The following is a 21,898-nucleotide window of genomic DNA, read 5'->3' on the forward strand; positions in this document are numbered from 1 at the left end:
GCTGTGGTGTGTGTGTGTGTGCTGCTCGCTGGGCCCGGCGCTCCGGACGGTCCCGGGGAAGCCGAAGCCCGGTGGGGATGGCGGTTCCTGGCCCATTGGGGCAACCGCGCCTGTTCGGCAAGGCGTGGGCAGATCCCCGGGGAGGGCGGGCGGGGAGCGGGACCGCGGAGCCCGTGAGGGGCAGGGCAGCCCCGGGCCCGTGAAGGGCAGGGCAGCCCGCGGGGCCCGTGAAGGGCAGGGCAGCCCGCGGGGCCCGTGAGGAGCAGGGCAGCCCCGGGCCCGTGAGGGGCAGCGCTGCCCCGGGGCCCGTGAAGGGCAGGGCTGCCCCGGGCCCGTGAGGAGCAGGGCAGCCCCGGGCCCGTGAGGGGCAGCGCTGCCCCGGGGCTGCCCCGGGACCGCTCCCGTGTGTGGCAGCCGCCGCCAGGGGGCGCTGAGGCCCGCCGCGCTGGCCCCGCCATGGCGGCTGTTTCTCGCGGCGTCTCGCGCGATCGTGACGCGCGGCCACGTGACGCGGCGCCGGCCGGGCCGCGCCGTTCGGCCCCGCGCGAGTGACGGGAGCGGAACCGGGAGTGGGGCCGGGAGCGCGACGGCACCTGCGGGGCGGGGCCGCCAGGGAACGGGGCCGGGGGTGGGGGGCAGGTGGCGGGGGAGCTGAGGCTGGGCCGGGCCGGCGCCTCCCCGTGGCCCGCAGCGAGCCGCGGCCTGGTCCACACGTGGGGCCTGGTCCCGCCGTACGCGCCCGGGCCCGGTGGGTCCGCGCCCCCGGCGGGGTTCGGCCCCGCGGCCTTTGCCCACCATGCCGCCGCCGGCAGAGCCGCAGCCGGAGGCGGTGGCCGAGCCGATGCTGGAGCAGTGGCGGCAGTACAACGAGACCGACCGGCAATGGGCGCTGCGCCGCCGCTTCATCCTCCGCCACCTCCCCGCGTACCCCGGCGCCGCCATCGACCAGCTGCTGGCGCTCTCCGTGCTCTGGACCAACCACGTCTTCATGGGCTGCAGGTGAGGCGCGGGGGTCCCACGGGGCGGCGGGCGGTCTCCCGGCTCTCGCTGTCAGCCGGGGGTGCCCCGCAGGACGGAGGTCCCGGGGCTCACTCAGCGGGACGAGCCGTGCTGCCGGCAGGAGTCGGGGTGGAAGTCAAGCGGGACGGGAGCCCCGCGGGGAGAAGGGGCGCAGGCTCCCGTCGTGGCCAAATCTCGGCCCCAGATGCGTTTTGGAAAGTTGCCGCAGAAGAGCTGGGATGAAAGGGGCTGAGACAAGAGCGCTTCTGTCCCTGGCCGGTTTTGTTTGCTCGAGTATGGCGGTGTTTGTATGTGGAGGGGAGCAAGCCACTGGAAAAGTTTATGTGTGTTTTGCAAGGAGTTCTTGATGTCCCGCCCCCAGGACTCGTTTAGCTTTGCGGTGCTGTGCTGTGTCATTTAAGTGAGGAGAGAGTTTCCCTCTGGGCACAAAGCAGCCTGTACAAGTCCCCTGAAGGCTCAGCTTTTCTGGGAGAAATAAGCGTGGAGAAGGGAAGGGGCATCCTTTCATCCAGCCGTACTGACCATAGCCAGGTTGTGGAGATGTGCAGAAACGTCACCCAGGTCTCAGGCCCCTTTAATGATGTGATTGTTTTTATCTGGACGGAAGCAGTTGCTTAACGACCGACTTCTGCAAACTGCAGTGACAGAGGAGTTTGTGAGCACTGAGAGCACATAGATGGACTTTGAATAGTGTTCCATCCCGCAGCCTTGTGCGGGAATACTTTGTGTCATTTCTACAGAGCAAAATCGATATCTTTAAATACAGATCTGCCTGTTTCCTTTTTTTTTTTTCCCCTGGGTCAAGTACTAAACTCTTCTGCCCTGCAAGCACCAAAATTTAACATAGATTTTAAACAGTTTCAAATTGCAAAGCTTGAGCAATATGTTAAAATTGAAAATATACATATATTCTTCATATACAGTCTGTGTGGTCCATCTTAATGTGTTTGTGTGCTGTCTTAATGGGGACCTTCCCTGTGCCAGGGCTTCTGGGAATGGGGCAATAAACAGTTACAGGGTGCTGCTAATAGGAGTGAACAACTGTGTGGGAAGGTTTCAACTTCCCAAAACGGATGCAGTTTAAGCCTGTCATACTTTCTGTGATGGACCCCTTCACCTGCAGCTCTCAGGGGAGATGAGGTTTGGGCAGGACGCAGTCTGGAGCCATTACCTGGAGATGTTTCCCCAGAGCTGGCGTGCCTGGCTGGGAGCACTGCATGGGAATGTTCTGTACTGTTAAAACAATGCTAGCTTTACTTACAGTTGCCTGGGGAAAGAAGGGACCTGCAGTATTCCATGGAACTGTCTTTGGTGTTTGGGAAGAGCTGTTGTTGATTTATCAAGCAAGTAGCTTCAGAGTTTGAGGGATTTTTGTTGTTTTCTCATTAAGTTTGACTGGTGTTTGGTTTGGGGTTTTGTTTTGTTTCGTTTTCCTAATGCTGATTTCTAGTCAGCTGTTTGTCAGAGCAGCTCAGCTGGTTAGAGCAGGGTGCTGATAATGACAGTGATGTGGGCTCAGTCCCCATATGGGCCATTCACCCAAGACTTGGACTCGATAATCCTTGTGGGTCCTTTCCAACTCAGACTGTTCTGTGGTTCTGTGAAGAACTGAGCAGAGGCTTTGCTATGAAATCTGAGTGTTCTGCTGAGAGATGATGTGGACAGCATCCAGAAAGCTCAGAAAACATGGTCTGTGAGGAAGGGGTTAAGTAAAAGGCTTCATTTAGTTCAGGTGTGGATGAGAGGAGGCGCTCCTGTTCCCAGGTATGTTAAAGGTGGCTGAGAATGGGGCAGTGGTGCAGGAAAGCATTATGCTCTGAAGTTACAGGGATCAGGATAAGGGACAACCTCTTAAAGTCACAGCAGGGAGACTTCAGTTAGGTACTGGAGGCGCTGGGTTCCTCTGGCCAGATTAAACACATGTTGAGACTGGTTGATCTCCTCCCCACCCCCAGCAGAAATATGAGCCCCAAAGGTCTCCATCCTTTGTGAAGAATGACAAGTGTCAAATCTGACAATGTTCTTGCACCCTGCTGGAAAGGGACATTGTCCATCACAGGTAATGTCATCTTGTCCCTGTAAGTCAGGGAGAAAAACAGATTCCCACTCCTCTCCCCTTTGGCTGCGAGAGGACGGGGGCATGTCCCGGTTTGAAGGACAGGTGTGTCTGCCAAGGAAGGCGGGAACCTCCCTTGGAATGGAAAATGTGACCCCCTTCCCTCTGAATTATTACAGCTTTGAAATTACGGGGCTTTCAGGCAAAGGTATAGGGAAAGAGCAGCAGTTCTTTTCTAGCACGTACACGTGTAACAGGGCGAGCAGCGGCGCCGGCAGCCCCCGCGAGCAGAGCACAAACCCAGCCCCAGCTCCCCTTGGCTGCAGTTCCGGGCACGGCCAGCAGGGGCGCTGCTGGCTCCCGGCCAGGCAGAGGGGCGATGATTCTCCCAGGGTGGCAAACAAAACAAAACAAACAAAACAAAACAAAATGTAACAGAAACTGCACAGCCCTAGCAGGAGCTTCAGGCTCAGGTGGACACAGAGTGCAGGGTTAAAGTGTAGCAAAAAATCCGGAGGCAGCAGAAAACACCGGGGCTGGGCAGTGGCAGCCCGGCTTCTGTGAGCAGCTGGGGAGTGCCCTCCGGGAAGGGGGAGGGGCTCGGGTCCCTGGATTTTTCCCCTGAGAAACCCAAATAGATGGTGAGGGTCCTTTCCAGTGATGTAGGGTGTTAATAAGGTCCCAGTTCAGTGTCTGGTCTTATGAGCAAGGGCTCACCCACCTTTGCTCACCCACGGTAGAAGGAGCAGAGGGCTGGGCTCTGGCGGCGGTAATGAATTCTCCCCGCAGTAAAGCTTGACTGTCCTCCTCCCATGCCAGCAGGAGAGAGGGAGAGGAGCTGAGCCTAGCCCCTCACCCCCTGGCCAGAATCTCACAGTGTCTTTGCCCTTCAAAAGAGAAAACCCCCCACGTAAGAGAGTAGCAAGCTGCACACTTCCCCCACCTTGGCCATTTCTTTAGTCTCTCTTAAGTACTGGACTTTATTTTCTCTTAGTAACAGATGGGACAAAATTCCATGAGAGAAAGAAAAGGAAAAATCCTAACCCCCAACAGGGTATCACCACTATCTCATCTCCCTTTGATCCCTCTTGGAATTTTCTTCCCATTCCCGGTTCCACTGTCTCCACTGAGGACTGAGCTGTGTTGGTGAAGCAGGGACTGCAGTAGTCTGTGCTCAGAGTTCTCCCAGGAGTTTATATAGATCTAATTTCTGCCCGGTCCTCTAAATCAGGAGCAGGAAAAACCCTTCTTGAGTGGAGCTTGAGTAGATTTCCAGAGTCCATGGAACAGCAGCATTTAGAAGCTGGTGCAAATCACTGCAGCCCTGGCTGTTGGGTCAGTTGTGGGCTCGTGTCTGTGGGCAGTGCCCTGATGCTTTCTGACTTTAGAAGGTGAGCATACCATGGAACAGGTGCAGCATTGCTCTTTCCTCCTCTCTGACGCTGTGAAGCTGTCAGAGCCTGGTGTCAGGCTGTTTTTGTAGGCTCTCCTTGGATAGAAAGGTTTGGGTTTCTTTCCTATTCAGCCTCAGCATGCAAATGGCTCGAAATCATGTGACAGATCCCCAGAGCAATGGAAAACTGAGCTGGTGGGGGATGTAAGGCCTAGAGGGATGGGACATGTGCCATGCACGTCCTGCTTGTGTGGAACTGTGGGTGCTGCAGCAGGGTCAGGGTTTGCTCAGAGCTTGCCTCACATCTTTAGGTTCAGGAACCTAAAACATGTCAGTTACAGCACCCAGCTAGAATTCAGTTTGGCTTTTTAAAGAGTGGTCAATGAAGGCTGATGAGTGCCTTTGTCACCTGACATGGCAATTGTGGTGTTGGTGACGTGCAGGCTCTGGCTGCTGCCCCACACAGGACTCCAGTGCCAGTCTGAGTTCTGTGTTTGATTCACTGAAGCTGCTGCTCCCCCTTCACATGCCAGTGTTCATTAGTGCTCCTGGCAGCTCTGCCAAATACTGTATTTTGTCTGATAATGTATTTAAATTTCAGTTCAGAACACTGTCAGTGTGATGGCTGCATGGTTTAATCAGAAGTGGGTTCATGCAGAGCCAGGTGAGCTGGTGTGTGGCTGTGTGCCCGTGCCAGAGCAGCTGTGGCAGGGGGACAGTGCTGTGCTCTGCTCCAGCAGGATCAGAGGAGCATCTCCCTTGCACCAGCTGCTGTGTCTCAGGCAGCTTTAGTTGTTTTACATAATAGAAGCTTGTGTGTGCATGTGTGCTGCCCCTGGGGCTGGCTCTGAGGTGTTCTGCTGTTGACCCCACAGATACGGTGTGCAGGTCATGGAGAAGGTTCTCAAGATGGCTGAAGGCATCGACATTGGGGAAACGAGGTCGTACGAGTTGGTGCCCAACAGGAAGCTGAAGAGATACCGCTCTCCGTCAGACAGTGAGTACATCTGCCGTGTTAATGAGCCTTCCCTTCCCTGTTTGGGGGGCAGCCCTGGCAGCATGGTGCCAGTGTGCCACCGGGCCATCTCTGGGACAGCCAGCACAGCAAACTGGAGGGAAGTGCCCGTGCTGTGCTCTGCTGGACTGCAGAGCAGTTCCCCCTCCTCTGCCGTGTGCATGATTCACGCACAGTTCTGTCTTTGCTTAAGAAAATACCATTTTTCATTTCAATTATCAGGTAATTGGTTTCCCCTAGGGATGGTGTTTGGAATTAAATACCTGTCTGGCTTTGTCTGCTGTGGTGAGGTGTGATGTTCTGACCCAAGGAAGGGTTGTTTATGTACACAGTGATGTTCAGTTCGTTGATTTTGAGTTACAACCTGCTTGGAGCTTTGAGGGGATGGGGAGTAGACATGATGTGTAGTTTTGGAGTTTTTTCCCCCCCTGCTGGACCTGGAAGAGTGCTGTAGTCCCATGGTCTCAGGGATCAGTGTTCCAGCTGTAGCTTTTCCAGTGGAGGAAATGCAGCAGGCAGAGAGGGCTGGCAGATGGATGGCTCCGTCTGCTGGCTGCTGCATGGCACTTCCGAGCTGCCTGCCCTCCCTCTGGAGAGGGGCGGGAATTGTGCCCGGCTGCAGGCAGGCCCCTGTGTCAGTCAGCACTGTGGCTGTGTGAGGCACAAATGGCCAGACAGCACAGGACTCCTCTGGCCTTGGGTATAATTTCTAGCTCTGACAAAGTTGCTTCCCTTTTGACAGCCAGCGGTCTTTCTGTGCTTCCATGGGCCAGCTGCAAAACTGAGGAGATACTGTTCTTCTCCCGTGTTTTGTCTGTCACAGCAGCAGCCCTGAGGGTTCTCCAGGGCTTGTTGCACAGACGGCATAATGAACTCTTCTGCTGGCAAGAGCCTTTAGGTGCTGCTGCAGTGCAGCCATCAAAAACAGACGGAGGAAGAAATGCAAACCTTGCCATAATTCATCAAAACTGATGGGCAAAGGATTTAATGCGTAAGAGCTTTGTCACCGGATTTCAGTAGGAAGGAAGGGCTGTTTGTGCTGCGTGCAGGTGTTGTTTTCACCTGCAGCGAGCTGGGTGGCGATACCTGTGCTGTGGTGGTTGATGTCTAGACAGTCTGACCTACAGCAAGGCCACACACACTGGCACTGGATTAGGCAGCATTTCCCAGCGCTGAGCTGGCCTTTTGCTCCTCCGATGAAATTACACACATGTACCACGTCAGCATGTGGGTGCTGAATCTTCCACAGGAGAAGTCTTGTGTAACAATCTCTTAGATGTAACATATTTGCTTGTCAGCTATTTGATTCTCCCCTTCTGCAGTAGCTGTGCACGCCAGGATAGTCTGTCTAATTTGCATTTCTTCTGGTGAAGAAACAAGAGGTCTGTCAGTAATGGGGCCCTCAGTCACTGCAGCTGTCCCTTGAGGCTCAGGCCTCAAACATTTCTTCATGTTTGCTGCCCTTTAGCCCAAAGCAATTACCCTGAGAGAAAATGTGCTTCTATTAAGTCAGTAACAGCCCTGTGTGTTTTGGAAAGGAGGGTTTGGTACCACTGTGTTCCACCTCACATGAGGAGACCTGATGATAAAGTAGTTTTATCTCACATCATCCTGCAACCCTGCAGCAGAGTCAGAGCTGAGGTTCTAGTCCTGCTCTGGTGTTCTGTCTTGTTGACCATAGTTTTACTTACTAATTATTTTAGTAGATTTGAAGGGATTAACTTCAGAAATGACCAGATGGGTCAGTGGGCAATGCTGGAAGGCAGCGTCACGTGACTAAATATGTAGAGATTTTTGTGTAGTAGCTGTGAAAGTGGAAACACCACTGTAGTGACCTGCACAAGAATGAATGGTTGTCTTTGATGAATTGTGAATGTCTTTTGGAAGGAAACCTTTTGGGTTTTGGCTAAGGAATGCAAATCCTGTGTTCAGAGCCTGCAGGCTCCTCTTGAAGATCACTTTCTGAAAACAGTGTCTCCCTGTCATAGCACATATTGGTAATTGTGTAATATTCTTCCATCTCATAGGTCCAGAGCCAGAAGAGGTTCCTGAGCCACCCAAAAAGGTGGTCCCCAGGTTCCGAGTGCGACCACGCTTTGAGCCCATACATTTTGTCACCAGTGCTGAGAAGGATGGCAAGAAGGACAATTCTCTGGATAACCAAAGGCAGGAGGTGAACCAGGAGGCAAATACAAACAGCATGGCACAGCCAGCTGAAAACTGTACAAATTCTTTTGTGAATGCACGAGAGGTGAATCCCCAGCTCTCCAGCTCAGCTGGGCTTGGCTTTGCAGGCCCAGCAGCAGCAGCCAAGAAGGCTGTGAATAGTGTGGACTCCACCACAAGCAATGCTGTGCCGGTTTCTGTTTCCCCTTCAACTGCCCCGTCTGCATCAGAGACTTTCCCTCCATCAGCAATAATGCTGAAGCAGAGCTTTATGGAGAAACTGTCAGCAGCTGTCTGGAAAAATCTTACTAATCCAGATGCAAACACTGGGACGGATAAAATTAACTTCACGTATCTTTTGACACGTTCAATTCAGGCATGCAAGACAAACCCTGAATATATTTATGTTCCTCTGAAAGAGATCGCCCCCGCTGACCTGCCCAAGAGCAAGAAGCTCCTGACAGATGGCTTCGCTTGTGAGGTGCGATGTCAGAACGTCTACCTGGCCACGGGCTACGCCGGCAGCAAGAACGGATCCCGGGATCGAGCCGCGGAGCAGGCAGTGAAGCTGCTGAAGAAATCCGTGGAAGTTCGAGTTGTTCAGCGGAAGTTCAAGCACACCTACCACGAGGACCTGGTGGTGTGTGAGGCAGGTGTGTGTCGCCCAGATTTCCCTCCCGCTCTCAAACCTCATGAGGAGTTCGTAGTTGCCAACAGGGACTGTGTCCCAATGCAGCCCGGTACTGAATCCATGAAGGGTTCCACGAATACCAACAAAGACTGGACTAGTTTTGTCCTCACAGAGAATGCCAGCGATGCAATAGGAATACTTAACAATTCTGCCTCATATAACAAAATGTCTGTTGAATATAAGTATGAATTAATGCCCAACCGCTCGTGGCGTTGTCAGGTGTATCTCCAAGATCACTGCCTGGCCGAGGGATTTGGCACAAAAAAGACCAGCAAGCACGCGGCAGCTGAGGAGGCACTGAAAATCCTGCAGAAGATGCAGTCAAATATAGCATCCATCAAAGTGACCCAGGTGCAGAAAGTGGGCTGCTCATCACGGGGCTCTGGGAGGAAGAAGGACCTGAAGGACCTGGTGATCTACGAGAACTCCAGTAACCCGGTGTGTACCCTGAACGACACCGCCCAGTTCAACAAGATGATGGTGGAGTACGTCTTTGAGAGGATGACAGGCATGCGATGGAAATGCAAGGTGATGCTTGAAGATGAATTCATCGCAGAAGCAGTTGGAGTGAAGAAATCTGTCAAGCATGAGGCAGCAGAGGAAGCCGTGAAAATCCTCAAAAAGACTCAGCCAACTGTTGTTAATAACCTGAAGAAAGGCACTGTTGAAGACGTCATCTCCAGAAATGAGATTCGAGGTCGATCAGCAGAAGAGGCTTTCAAACAGAAGATCAAAGAAGACAACATTGGGAACCAAATTTTAAGAAAGATGGGCTGGACAGGTGGTGGCCTAGGGAAAGATGGTGAAGGAATTAGGGAGCCTATTTCAGTAAAGGAGCAGTTCAAAAGGGAGGGACTTGGGCTTGATGTGGAAAGGGTGAACAGAATCGCTAAGAGAGATATTGAAGAGATCATTCGAAACTATGCACGTTCAGACAGTCACATTGACTTGACTTTCTCTAGAGAACTGACCATGGATGAGCGGAAGCAGATACATCAAATTGCTCAAAAATATGGTCTTAAAAGTAAATCCCATGGGCAGGGACACAACAGGTACTTGGTGGTGAGCAGGAAGCGGCGCAAGGAAGATCTGTTAGACCAGCTGAAGCAGGAAGGCCAGGTTGGGCATTATGAGCTTATCATGCCCCAAGCAAACTGAGGTGAGGTGTCCCCTTTGACGAGAGACTGAGTTTCCTGGACACTCGACTAAAGAAAGAGATGCTGCATTTTTCTCGTGGGTAATAATGACATTAAAGTCTTTTACTTTGGCAATATAATTTCTAAAACGTTGTTAGGTGTTTAGAACCAACCGAATTATGTTCAAACGCATTAGCACAACCCAAAAGCAGTAGTGCTGTTACTGTATGTGTCTTTGATATTACTTGTTCCTTCACATTTTAATAGTTTTGTAATAGCAAACACACATGTCCAATGAGAAGGAATTTGACATCATTTAAAATTATAGGTCCCTTACTCTTCTTGAGCAAGGAAGGAAAAAAAAAACCTTTTTAAAAAAAAAAAAGCAAAGGAAATGCAGTCTGGGGGCATAAACTTGTATGTAAAATTGGTATTAATGACAACAAAAATAAAGTTTTATTTCTGGAAAAAAAAAAGGTTTTGTCACACTTGTATTAAAAAAAGTGTGAAAACTTCATTATTCTTGAGAAATACATATATCCAGGTCTTGTCTCTGCTGTGTGTGTATGTACAGTATGTAAACCTTAACCAGTTTAGTGGTAGTTTTATTCATAGATTTCTACCTTGAGTCTCCCATTCTGAGAATCACTGAAGGCGCCTTCATTGCCAGCAAACAGGACTGAGAGAATTCCAGCGTTTCTACCTTGGAGAACGGTTGACATGTGCAGATGCCATGGTGAAGTGTGAAATATAAAAACTGGAGGTAAATGCAGAGCCCACGCTCAAAGATGCTCTTGTAGCTTGTGGGGATTGTTATATAACTTATTTTTTTACTTGGAATATCAGCTCTTTAATCCTGAACAAAACTGAATCTGTGCCTGGTTATTTCTCTGCTCCATCCCTGTACCAGTGTTTGTGTCTGGTGAGGGCCATTCCCTAGGGAAGCTCTCCAGGGCCAGCTTATGCCACTGGGAGGCCGGGGTGCTCCCCTCCCTTATGCGCTGCTCTGCCAGCAGGGTTACAGGACACAGTGCTCTGAGCCTTGGAGAACACTCACTTCATGCTTAGGAAGCTTAAGGGATAGCAACTGGCCTTGGAAGAGCCAGGAGTGAGGTATGCCTAGAGATGCTGGTTGTTCTGTCAGCAGTGGGGTCTGCAGATGCTTCTGTAGCACTAATTCAGTCCTAATGCAGCGTTTTTGTCAGGTCTCTTGTTGCCATGTCTCAGCCACCACCTGCAGTTTTCTGCTACTTACATTTGCTTCTCCAAATCATGACACCCTCCTCTACCTTTTTTCCCACCTCTTGTTCTGTTCTGTTTTTAAATGCTCTCAGGGCTGAGGTGAGGATGCCTAACCTCAGAATGTTGTGGTGGTGAGCAGTTAGAGGGATTTTGGTCCCTGAAGGGTGATGAGGGAGAGGAGAGACTGCCCTGGCAGGTGAGACTCAGGAGCAAGAGTCTTCACCTCTCTGCCTGGCTGCAGCGCAGCTTCTGCCTGCTTGGTCTGCTGAGTAACAACTTGCTGCTGCTGTGAAAAAATAGCATAACAGTAAATTCTGAAAGTAGATTTTTTTCCATTTTGTTTGGGGTTGGTTTTTGTGCATTTCTTCTCCATATGTCTGAATTCTGCTGTCAAGAACACTGGAGTGTAGCAGATGGTGCTGTAGGAGTGGAAGAAGCCTGGTACTTTCTAGGGAAAGGAGTGAAGCTCCTCCTCCCTAGCTTGGGTATGCAGCAGGTTGTTAGAGCTTGGTGATGCCAAGGAAGGCAGTAAGAGTTCCACTGGTATTCAAGATGAAAAATGCCTCTTTTGGGAGAGGTGGGGCCTAGCTGTAGTCATTGTAGCTCAGCAGGGGCAGCTGGCACCGTCAGTCTGTGCAGGATGTTGCCTTTCCTGTCCTGGGTCGTGGCTGTGACCCCTCTGACCGCACGGGGCCCGTGCAGGACTGGTGGGGAGAAGGGCAGCATCGCTGTGCCCAGGGGGCTGCGGAGCCTCAGCCTTCAGGAGAGGCACCACGGGGCCATGGTGGAGTCTGTGGATAAAGGCCTTGCCTGAGCAAGGCAGGATTTTCTTTGGCAGCCCTTTGCCACTCATTTCTGGCTGCTGTCAGAGTGCACTCGTTGTTTTGGTTTTTTTTTAACTAGTGAAACAAACACAAGAATGGTGGGACTGCTACAAGGGCCTCTGTGGCCTTAGAGAGACTTGGCTCCCTCAGAAAGGGTTGTGGCATTACAGCTGCTCCAGGCAGCACAAGGCTGTTCCAGGGTACAAGCTGTCACTGCAGGTACAAATCTGCATTAAATTTTTTGAAAGAGCCCAGCTACTTGTACAGAAACCCGCTTTTATTATCTGCCACTCATCGTAAATCCTGTTCTCCACTGCTAAGACAGGAGGAAAGTAAATGCAATTCCTGTATCAACTGAGCTCATGAATTTGCTGTAGCTAACTCAGGTCCCAGGTTCCGTTCTGTGCACAGCCCAGTCCCAGCCCTGTCTCTGTCTCTCCCTCACTGCTCCTCCCCTGCACTACCCCAGGCACACCTCTCCCCACTGCTGGGAGGAAGTATCACAGTACCCCACACCCAACTGCTGGCAGCCCAGTTAAATAAGCACAGTTATACACTTCTTGCCTATTTATACAATAAGCACTAAGGTTACACTTTATTTACAACTTTTGAAAAATGTACAGTTTCTTACATGGGTTACTTGTGCAAAGTTATACTTTTCAACTAACAGACCAATGTGCACACAAAAGACACTGGAACAGTGGACAACACAATTGCAGGTTCCATCCCACACTGCTGCTTAAGGTTCTGTATCCAAAGGTACAAACTTGCCTTACAAAAAAAGTGACTGGACTTACAAATGTTTTTTTTCAGAATTGAAAAAATACTTCCATAAAACTGAAGGGAACAAACTCAAGCATGCAGCAGTAGCTCACACAAACCATGCCGTCATCTATGAGGAGCAAAAACTGCAGAGACTCGAGTGCCTACCCTGGACTTAATTCAAACTTTCCACAAGACAAAGTTAGATCCCAAACAATTTATCTTTCTCAGCTAAAGATAAGGGGCAGGAAAAAGACACCGAAGGAGAGTAATTCCATCACTGGAACAGGTGAGGTTTTACCTCTTCCTTAATGTGGAAGGCCTTTTGCTGAGTACCACAGCTCTGCCTGCTTTTGTCCAGTAATGCCTCGGTGACAGGACTATAGAAACCTACTGACAGTTTCTGTAGGCATGTCCTTTAAAACAGTAATAATAATAATAATAAAAAAAAAAAAGGCTTGTTTCTCACTCTCAGCAAAGATCCAAGTACCACAGCCGTAGTGATTTATGTAGATCTGTACATAAATCTTGCATGTGAAGTGCAGAAGTAACAAGCATTCCAGGGTCTTATTAATTCTTTGAATTGGAATCAATTGAAGAGTTGATTTTTTTAACATGAGTAAAGGAGTGGATAAACCAATACAAAAGGGAAACAAAAGATGATTTCTTCATCCAGTACTTAGAAATGCAGTGGGGTCTAAACCAATAGTAGAGGTAAGTGACCAGCCCGGACACATCAGCACTTTAGTTAATATCAGTTAAAAAATGTGTATGTATATAAACATCCCTTTTATCAAGCTACACATAAGCATCACTGTGTATAACACAATTACAATTAAAAGCTTAGTGTACACTACAGAAATGCACAATACTGCCCTAAGACTGGAGAGGGACCACAGAAAATGAATTCAGCATCAGTAACTCTTTTGCAAGTAACCCAAGTACAGAACGTTTGACTTCAAAGTGGGTGGGTTCTGATGTCCAAGGAGAAGAAGCTTCAGCAAGGGAGGGTGGCAACAGCACAACAGCTATTTTGCTTGCAAAGTAAATGCTAGGAGGAAAAAGATGACTCGGACACTTTGTTTATTTTCCTCATCAACAGAGTGTTCATTTGCATCATCCTGGGTCAACAGTCACGCCAGCTCTGTTCTACTATTGCAGAAACCCGTTTTTCATATTCCCGCTTATTCTCTTGGTATAGCTGAGCTGCCTGGCTGTTTGCTGGACTGTTCGGATTTGGCTCATCCAATAGGGACTGTGCAAAGAGACAAAGATCCTTAGGCACTGCAAAGTACAGTTTTCCAACACATTCTCTAATCTAGCCACAGTAGTCAGAGCAGAGATGTTAGTCCAGGTGCAGCACACTGCATCCCTGCAGCTGCAAGGCTTTAGAGGCTTTGGCCACCAGTGGCACCCCTGCCCAGTGCAGGTGACTGACTTGCTGTGACAGCCAAGCATTGCTGGTGAGCCCCTGCAGTGCCCACGTGTGCCGCAGCCTGGCCAGTTTACACCTGGGAAGGATTCACACTTTGCCAATATCATAGCTGCTATACTGGCTCTTAGGAGAGGGGACAATAAGTTTCCTGAGCTGTTTTTGTCAAAGCATCCTAATGTAAATCTGTCTCTTCATGCAGAGTTCTTTTACCTGTATGGATGTTAAGATGGAGGAGACATCATAAGTGGGGCTCCAGCGATTCTGAAGGATATCCAGACATATACTACCATCTGCATAGACTGGAAAGGGTCAAAAAAACCAGCTTAAAACACAACTTGTACAGCTACTGGCTTTTCTCCCTAGTATTGCCCAGTCCTGAAAACCTATGTACAGACACACTGCAACAGTCCATAGTGTCTGACAGGCTGGAATCCTGCAAACAGGCCTGTAGGTAGGAAGCAGCGAAGCTCCTCACCAACAGAAGCCTGATGTATTTAAACTCAACCCCTGGTTATTCTCTCACAAACTTCTCTGTGTCTTTGCAACTACCACTGTGGAAAATCATGAACAGATTTTAAGGCAAAAAAATTTTAGCTACCCAGAAGTGAACCAAACAAAGAACACCCACAAACAGTTGTTCACACTCAAGTTTTCCCCATGAAGTCTCTACAGCAGAGTCCAGTCACCTTACTCACAGCAGCTACATGAGAACCTTCCCTCCCTGCACTGTACCCACACTTGCCATGTTGGAAGGTTTCTGGTATTTTTGCACAAAGCTCCACATTTGTTTGGAGGCAAGGAATACCCCTCCAGCCTTTAGTTACCAAGGAAGGGGATTAATTAAACAATCTTACTGTCACTGGCTATAGCTGGACTACACTTCATGGTATATGATTCTTACAGGCATTTTGGGGAAGAAAAGTGATAGATGACAGCTGCATTCACCGGTGTCACTATGCTATGTCTACAATACATACAGACAGAAGTCCAAAGCACTGCTATTTAAGTACAAAACATTCTTCTGTAAGGCTTAACAGGCAGTTGAGTGTCTCATCAGCACTGTGCTGTAACACCTGAAAGGTAAGAGGCTCCTTTTATTGCCCCTTTCTTTTCAAGTCTGAGCACTGCTCACATATCCATCCTCACCAAAACTACACAACCACGCTGGAATTTTGCTGCCTTATCAGGTAGTGGAAACTTTTATAATAAATAGACCTTTTATAAAGAAACCTATAACAAAAAAAAAAAAAAAAAAAAAAACCAGCCCTCTCTTCCCCCTCCACCAAACCTCCAACAAAACAGCAAAAGTAAACCCGAGCATTGTTTAAGTACTTACCATTTGGATGAAACATTTTAGAGACAAATCTGACAGTAGGTGGCTTATTTGGGTATTCTTCTGTGAATTCTATTGTAAGTTTGAAAGTTCCTGGAGTTAAAAGAGAGATAAGCAACCTTTATTCAGCATATTTACACAAGGGATGAGTAAGTAGCATTCCCCCACAATACACACTGACACTACTGTGCTCACACAGGCTTGATGGATATGGAACACACATTGTGCAATCCCACAGCAATTCCTTTACTCTCATGGAGTTAATAATTAACGCTGAAGTCCCAGACAGTACTGGTACAAGAGTATTTCCTGTGACTTACTTTTATTAAACCAGTTAAAAGGTTTGTGTAGGGAAATAAATCTGCCCTTGGGGTTTTCTTCCAGAGAGCTTAATCCCAGTACACTGTACAAACAACAGCAGTGGGTGTAGAACCATCTGTGTAACATAACGTCATTCAGTGAGTCCTATCTATGGAATATGCTGTCATAGCAAGGACCTTGTAATTTATTTCCTCTAAATTAAAAAAAAAAAAAAGCATATTTCTCAACAACTGTAAGGTAATCAGGTCTTGCAGAAAAGTAATATTGAATGCAGCATCCAAATCTGACACTTTAAAATATAAACCTGACTATTTACTTCACACTAACTGGTCATCCTTAGAGAAAGAGTGATTGAACAGAAACAGAAAACTGTAGCGGAGTCTCAATCCAAACATTTTAACAGCCTGCACCAACGTAAGTTATTTTAGCCCTTCTCCTCAGGCTATGATAATTTGAGAATAAGAAGTCTGTCAACTAAGCTGCACATATGGGTTCAGGGGATTAAGGACTACTCCTGATTCAGCTCGGTAACCAAGGAACTCTACCTACTCCGCTGCAGACCACGCAAGCTCCTCCCAACCACGCTGCCACCAAGAGCAACCAGCCCCAGAGGCAGCCTGGGATGTTCCTGGGTATGCCCAGAGAGAACATCTGAAGCACCTGGATATAAATATAAGCTCACCTGTGGGAGGACTGCACCTGACACTAACAGCTGGAACAAGCTGCTGGGGGGGGCATATTGCCTTTTTTGAAAGGGCATCCTTATGTATCAGAGATGGATGAGTCACGTTCCCTCCATCCCCCCTATGCTCAGTGTCCTTGCTTCCTATTGTGAGGGAGTTTGGCAGCCCTAATATAATGAAGTTATTCATTTGTTTGGCTGGCAAACATGTGCCAATAACTGGTAAGCTAGAGAACAGCTTTTTGGTTTTCCTTTTTTTTTTTTTTTTTCCCCGGATCATCAAGGACCTACAAGATTACAGGAGATAAACTGTAACACTGAGTTGCAAGAAATGAAGGTCATTGCTTTGACGTTCCAGTTATGATATGAAGACACAGCACAGATGCTTTAGCACTTTCTCTACAGCAGTGGGAAGTCTCAACACCCTAAAAATAAGTTTATGCATGTTTGGGTTTTTTATTAGCAGCCTAACAATGTAACAGCAGAGAGCCAACACTATGCTATCTCACTGTGAAACAAACGAGCCAGAACAGTAGAGGTAGGATTGTTCAAATTAGTGGAAGTCTGCAGTGGGGTTTTCAAGTTTACTCCAGCTTAGTCCAGTGGCACAGAGCCAGGTCTGAGATCAGCTTGAAACCCAGGACTGGGAAGTTAGGAACAACTTCTAGCAGCTGCAAACATCAGCTCCTTAGAAACAAATGCTTAGAGATTTGATTCCAGATATTCTCAGCTCTCCCTGCCCCAGTTCTGGTTCTCAGTAGCCTCCTCCTGAGGAAGGAGTGACTAAGCAAGCAGTAGGCTGAAAACCAAGCACAAATCATCACACAGATTTGACAGTAGGAGCGGTAGTTTGGTCTTAGAATCTTTTTAAAACTACTGAAAGAAAGGGAAGCTATTGTCCCACCAGAGACAGGACAGTGCTACTTTAACACAAATCTGAGCACGGGGCTCATGTGGAGCAATATCCAGCTGGAGTATCTACCTACTCAGATTTCCAAGTCAGGGCCCAGAGTGGCAATGGCTCTTTGGAAATGCTCCACAGTATGCAAACCCTCACTATTGAGCCTTATTAAAGGGCAAATCCAGAGATCTGACGCACCAAAGTCCAAGGGTCACTCACACTGAAAGCCCACAACAGGTATCACAACACACTGCTGGGGATGAGGCCTTCAGGGTCCAGTCCCTTCTGTCACTAATTTTAATGCTTTCAACTGGTATTTCTCACTACTTACCCTAGACAGACATTTTTTTAAACCATGAATTATCATATTTACTGTCATTATTGATATTGGGATCACCACTAATCTTAGGCAAACATTTTCTTTTCTGCCCTGTACTTACCCTGTTGCTCACTTCTACCTCAGGATTTGAGACCCTGACACAGCCAAGAGAGGCTTCTGCACAGTCTGTGCACCAGCCCCAGCTACTCCAGAGAGCAGAGCCCGTGTCCCTGCAGGGCCCCCTCACTGCAGCTCCCAAGAGCAACCCCTCCATTCCACTGCCCCAAAAGCAGGGACGAGCTCTTTCACTCCTCCTCGAGGATACAGGATCCATATTCCATGAGCAAGGCATAAACCACACACAAGACAAATGCCCTGTGTTCTCTGTTCAAGCCTCCTGCACAATCACAGCAAGGCAGGAGGATACAATAACTGAGCTACTTAAATCTCTCTGAGCCAGGAATCCTACACTAACCACAGTGTCATCATCCAGCTTCAGAGAAATGGGTCTACAGGACTGGGACAGCCTGGATTTCCATTGCTGTGCCAGCATTACCACTTTAGATGCCACACACAAAGATTCTTAGAAATATGGTGAAGGGCAGGATAAATATCCCCAGGGTCCTACTGCAGACACCTGCAATTGAATCCTCTTAAACCAGAAGATGGAAGTTATGCTGCTGATCTAAATTAGTGCTTAGGTTGCTCCTAAGCTGAGCCAGCCTGCACACTGAGTTGTGAAAACACCCTCCAAAGTCTGGGGGAGGAGGAGGAGGGATATCAGCTGCAGAATGCTGCACAGCAAGTAAACAAATGTGTTTCAACTTCAGGTTTGCATCCCAGACAAACTATGACACCTCAGAAGCTGCAAGTAGAAGGCCCTCACCAGAACGAGGATAAAGAACAGTAACTCTCATGATGTTGGCATTATTGTACCTCTAGAATAACAAACCCCTCCGAATTTCACAGACTGCTTTTACAAGAACTAAGCTATCTGAAATTTTACAGTATCACCACAGACTGAAAGAGCCTAAAAATGAAAAACAACACTGACCTGCAAAGACTTCATGAGAAAGACTGCAGAGTTTCAGTATCTTTAAGAACCTGTGCAGTTGCAAAGCAAGTCCAAACTAACATGCTGTTACATTAAAATTTCCTTACTCTTACCTACATGAAGCTGAACTGCATTTGGACTGCACTAGCATTATCTGAACCGAGCTACTCCACTCACTGAATGGGAAAGCACAGCTGAGGCACCAACAAGCCCTATCTGCAGGCTCCACTTAGTCCTCTGTTATCTAGGAAAGTAAGATACATCCAGAGGGGAGGAGATAAGCAGATATCCTGCAACACAAGACACATCTGTTTTCCTGAGCATACAGTGTGAAAACACAGGCTTTGCTAAGAAAAGAGCAATCCATCACACCTTGAGATTACATTATGACATCAACCAAAGCAGGAGGACAGCAGCAGCAGCCTCAGCATCTGCCTGAACCGCAAAGTGCTGCGAGTGCAACACATCCAAGATAAAGACACAATGCTGCCTCAGAAAGCACACAGGAAATCAATACGTCAGGGCTCTCAAAAGCAGTCCTCAACCTTCTGCAACTAAATGGAAATACATGGAAAAAAAAAACCCTTATAGCATCTGTTAACCACATGCTGAGCTGGAAGAGCCTGAGCATGGAAGAACCTGCATTTTAGCACACTGCAAGGAGACAGCTTTCTGCTCCAAACAGTGAATCACTCTATTAGCAGCAGTGCTCCAAGAGCCTAAAGCAGCTCTAGCAACCCCCACAGAAGTTTAAGTGAGCCCTTCTTTACGAGTTACCAGATGAGGCAGCAAAATACATTTAGTCTAGCTGTTCTATTATGCAATGTTTTAAGTCCAAGTTCTAAACATCAGACTGCTGAAGCAGCTACTCCAGCAAATTTCTTAACTAATGAAATACATTAAAAAGAAGTGAGTTTTCAGAGTTTTCTTAGGCTTGAAATATTTAGTCTTCAAAATCTTCACAGAGAAATACAGTCTGCAATTTAGAGGCACATTCACAGGTGCTACCTCCATGGATAAACAAAGTCAAGGGAGTTAGCCAAGAACAACATAAGAGTTAAGGAATTTTTCCTATGCTTTTGTCATGAGTCATGGAGATCTAAGATTAATTATAGCCTACACTGAAAGTACTTTAAAAAATGCATCACTGATTTCAGTTAGACAGTATTTCATGTCTAACAGGTTTTCACAATACTTAAGTACTCATACAGCATCAGTAAACCCATCAAAGTCAGGAAGACCAGAGGGAAACTAGAGGTATGTCAGCAGGACCTATTTAGTCAGCTTTTAAACTTAAAAAGTCTTTTCAGTCTTAATCCCTGAATTACATCAACTGGAGCAGAGCAAAATAAATGACAAGAAAAAGCCACTCTTCTGAACTTCCTCAAACATTCAGCTGGCTCACATTGGAACTTGCTCACAAAACACTTCCAGCATCAGGAAAAAACAGAACTCAGAGAAAAGACAACAGTTCTATACCAAGTTCTTGATGGTTACCCAAACATGAATGTCCCTAAAAACATGATCCAGAGTTCAAGAGAAAAGTTTGTAGAGGTCCTTAAAATGACTTATAATAGATATAGCGACTACACACAACACTGTACAAGCTAATTTATACGTTTTTGTAAGTCAACACAGCAATCTAAATCTACAACACTTAGAATAGGATTAGAAAAATAATATTTACATCAATCAGGCACACGTGTGTGGTCAGGTGAACATGCACCCACGTCCCCCCGCCACCTCCAGGCCCACACCTGTTGCAGGAGTCTACGGTAGTGACACCAAGGCCGTGTCAAACCGCAGCAGTTTACCCCGAGACACCCGCCCCGCACGCCGCACTTACCGTCCTCGAAAGGGGTCCCCTCGGGCCTGGAGAAGGGAAAGCAAAGCACAGCGTTACCCCGCTGGCAGCCCGGCTCCGGCCCCGCGGCGGCTGAGCGGCCCCCGCGGCCCGCCGCCCCCTTCCCTGCCGACTCACCCGAAGATGACGGCGTTCCACACCATGATGTTGTTCTCAGAGGGGGCCCCGCTCACCCCGGCCGGGGGATCCTCCTGCAGCCTGCGGGGCACAGCGACGGTGAGCGCGGCCTGCGCCCCCCGCGCCGCGCAAACGGCGTAACCCGGCCCGGCAGCGCCCGCGCCGCGCAAACGGCGTAACCCGGCCCGGCAGCCGCCGCCTGCGCAAGCGGCGTAACCCGCGGCAGGCAGCGCCGCCCGCGCTACGCAATCAGCGGAGCGCGCCTTGCCCCGCCGCCATGTTGTGCTGCCCCCTCCTCCCCCGGTAGCGCTCGGCCCTTCGTTCTCCTCCCCCCCGCCTACCCCTTTACCCTCGGCCCGCGGCCTCGGTACCTCTTGAAGTCCCGCATGAGGCGCCTACGGGCCGGAGTGGACATGGCGGGCTGAGGGTTATAGCTCAGGCATACACTGCCGGAGGGAGCGCCGGGCGCGGCCGAGGTTCGAGCTCCGACTGAGGCGGCGGCGGCGCTGACGGACAGGAGCGATCGCGGCCTCTACCACTACGGCGGGCGCGGGGGGGGGGGAGGGGGGGGGAGCGTGGGCTGCACCGACTCCTGCGCCGGCAGCCGGACGGTCCCGGGATGTACCAACGGCGCAGGGAGAGGGGGGCGGAGCCGGATGTGGCTGAGCCCCCGGCCCAGCCTCTACCACCACGGCGGGGGGCGGTGCCTGGGGGCGGTACCAACGGCGGCGGAGGGCGGGGGTGTGACGGCAGCAGTGGCGTCACGGAGGGGGCGGCGCGGCGGGGCCGCTGCGGGTCGGGAGCGAAACAGTTCAAGAGGAGAGCAAAGGCCGGGCGCACGGGCGAGCCGGAGCTGGGAGCTCGTTCCGCGCTTCCCCGGGGCAGGCAGGGCTCCGTCACACCTGACGGTGACTTAGGGAGACAAACACCATCACTCCAAATGCCCCCCCTTCCTCCTTCTCCCCCACTTTCCTGTGCTGAGGATGAGGCCCGATGGTCTGGGATATCCTCGGCTCAGTTGGGGTCAGCTGTCCTGGCTGGGTCCCCTCCCAGCTCCTTGTGCACCCCCAGCCTCTCGCTGCTGGGGTGGGCTGAGGAGCAGAGAAGGCCTCGGCTCAGGGTAAACCCTGCTCAGCAGTGACAAAAACATCTCTCAGTTATCAGCAGTTTCCAGCAGAAATCCAAACCTCAGCCCCACACCAGCTACTGAGAAGAAAATTAACTGCATCGCTGTCAAAAACAGCACAACCTGCTACACTGCATTTTCTGCTTCCCTGGAGAGTGTTTTCAAGGGAAAAATAAGCTATTTTCTAAGTTTCTTTAACAGCTTTTGGAAATAAAGAATCTCTCAGCTGTCGTGTAAAGCAGGCTGGCTGGGCTCCGTTTCTCGAGTTTATCCTCACTTGTAATTTCATATAATCCAGCTGTGTGGGGAGGCACCTGAAGAAAGAGACACGGGAGAAAACCCAGAAAAAAGAAAGCTAACATCGTAGTCACGGCCGCACTGCGAGCCTGCCGTTCCGGACCTTTCCCGCTGTACCGGGCTGTGCAGTAAGAACCGTGTGAG

The 21,898-nt window shown here is 49.5% G+C and overlaps 2 protein-coding genes across 2 annotated transcripts; one reads left to right on the forward strand and one right to left on the reverse strand.

Annotated features, from left to right (window-relative positions):
• Positions 1-558: 558 nt before the first annotated feature.
• NKRF (NFKB repressing factor) lies at positions 559-10,348 on the forward strand. Its single transcript, XM_053990306.1, has 3 exons — positions 559-999; positions 5,345-5,466; positions 7,512-10,348. Exons 1-3 carry the CDS (start codon positions 797-799, stop codon positions 9,497-9,499), a joined length of 2,313 nt encoding a protein of 770 aa, XP_053846281.1. The 5' UTR covers positions 559-796; the 3' UTR covers positions 9,500-10,348.
• A 1,760-nt stretch (positions 10,349-12,108) lies between these two features.
• UBE2A (ubiquitin conjugating enzyme E2 A) lies at positions 12,109-20,909 on the reverse strand. Its single transcript, XM_053990232.1, has 6 exons — positions 20,703-20,909; positions 20,332-20,412; positions 20,197-20,222; positions 15,077-15,166; positions 13,951-14,039; positions 12,109-13,560 (listed from the first exon to the last, which is right to left on the reverse strand). Exons 1-6 carry the CDS (start codon positions 20,744-20,746, stop codon positions 13,432-13,434), a joined length of 459 nt encoding a protein of 152 aa, XP_053846207.1. The 5' UTR covers positions 20,747-20,909; the 3' UTR covers positions 12,109-13,431.
• Between the last annotated feature and the right edge of the window lie 989 nt (positions 20,910-21,898).

This window comes from Vidua macroura, chromosome 14 (genome assembly GCF_024509145.1).
Source record: "Vidua macroura isolate BioBank_ID:100142 chromosome 14, ASM2450914v1, whole genome shotgun sequence".
Taxonomy (NCBI): domain Eukaryota; kingdom Metazoa; phylum Chordata; class Aves; order Passeriformes; family Viduidae; genus Vidua; species Vidua macroura.

What these genes read in the sequence shown, in the direction of transcription:
- NKRF (XM_053990306.1), top strand. Translation starts at nt 797, where the DNA reads ATGCCGCCGCCGGCAGAGCCGCAGCCGGAGGCGGTGGCCGAGCCGATG. An exon ending in CACGTCTTCATGGGCTGCAG is followed by an intron (nt 1,000 to 5,344) that starts GTGAGGCGCGGG and finishes TTGACCCCACAG; the next exon opens with ATACGGTGTGCAGGTCATGG. An exon ending in ATACCGCTCTCCGTCAGACA is followed by an intron (nt 5,467 to 7,511) that starts GTGAGTACATCT and finishes TCCATCTCATAG; the next exon opens with GTCCAGAGCCAGAAGAGGTT.
- UBE2A (XM_053990232.1), bottom strand. Translation starts at nt 20,746, where the DNA reads ATGTCCACTCCGGCCCGTAGGCGCCTCATGCGGGACTTCAAGAG. An exon ending in CTCATGCGGGACTTCAAGAG is followed by an intron (nt 20,413 to 20,702) that starts GTACCGAGGCCG and finishes TGTGCCCCGCAG; the next exon opens with GCTGCAGGAGGATCCCCCGG. An exon ending in TGGAACGCCGTCATCTTCGG is followed by an intron (nt 20,223 to 20,331) that starts GTGAGTCGGCAG and finishes TCCCTTCTCCAG; the next exon opens with GCCCGAGGGGACCCCTTTCG.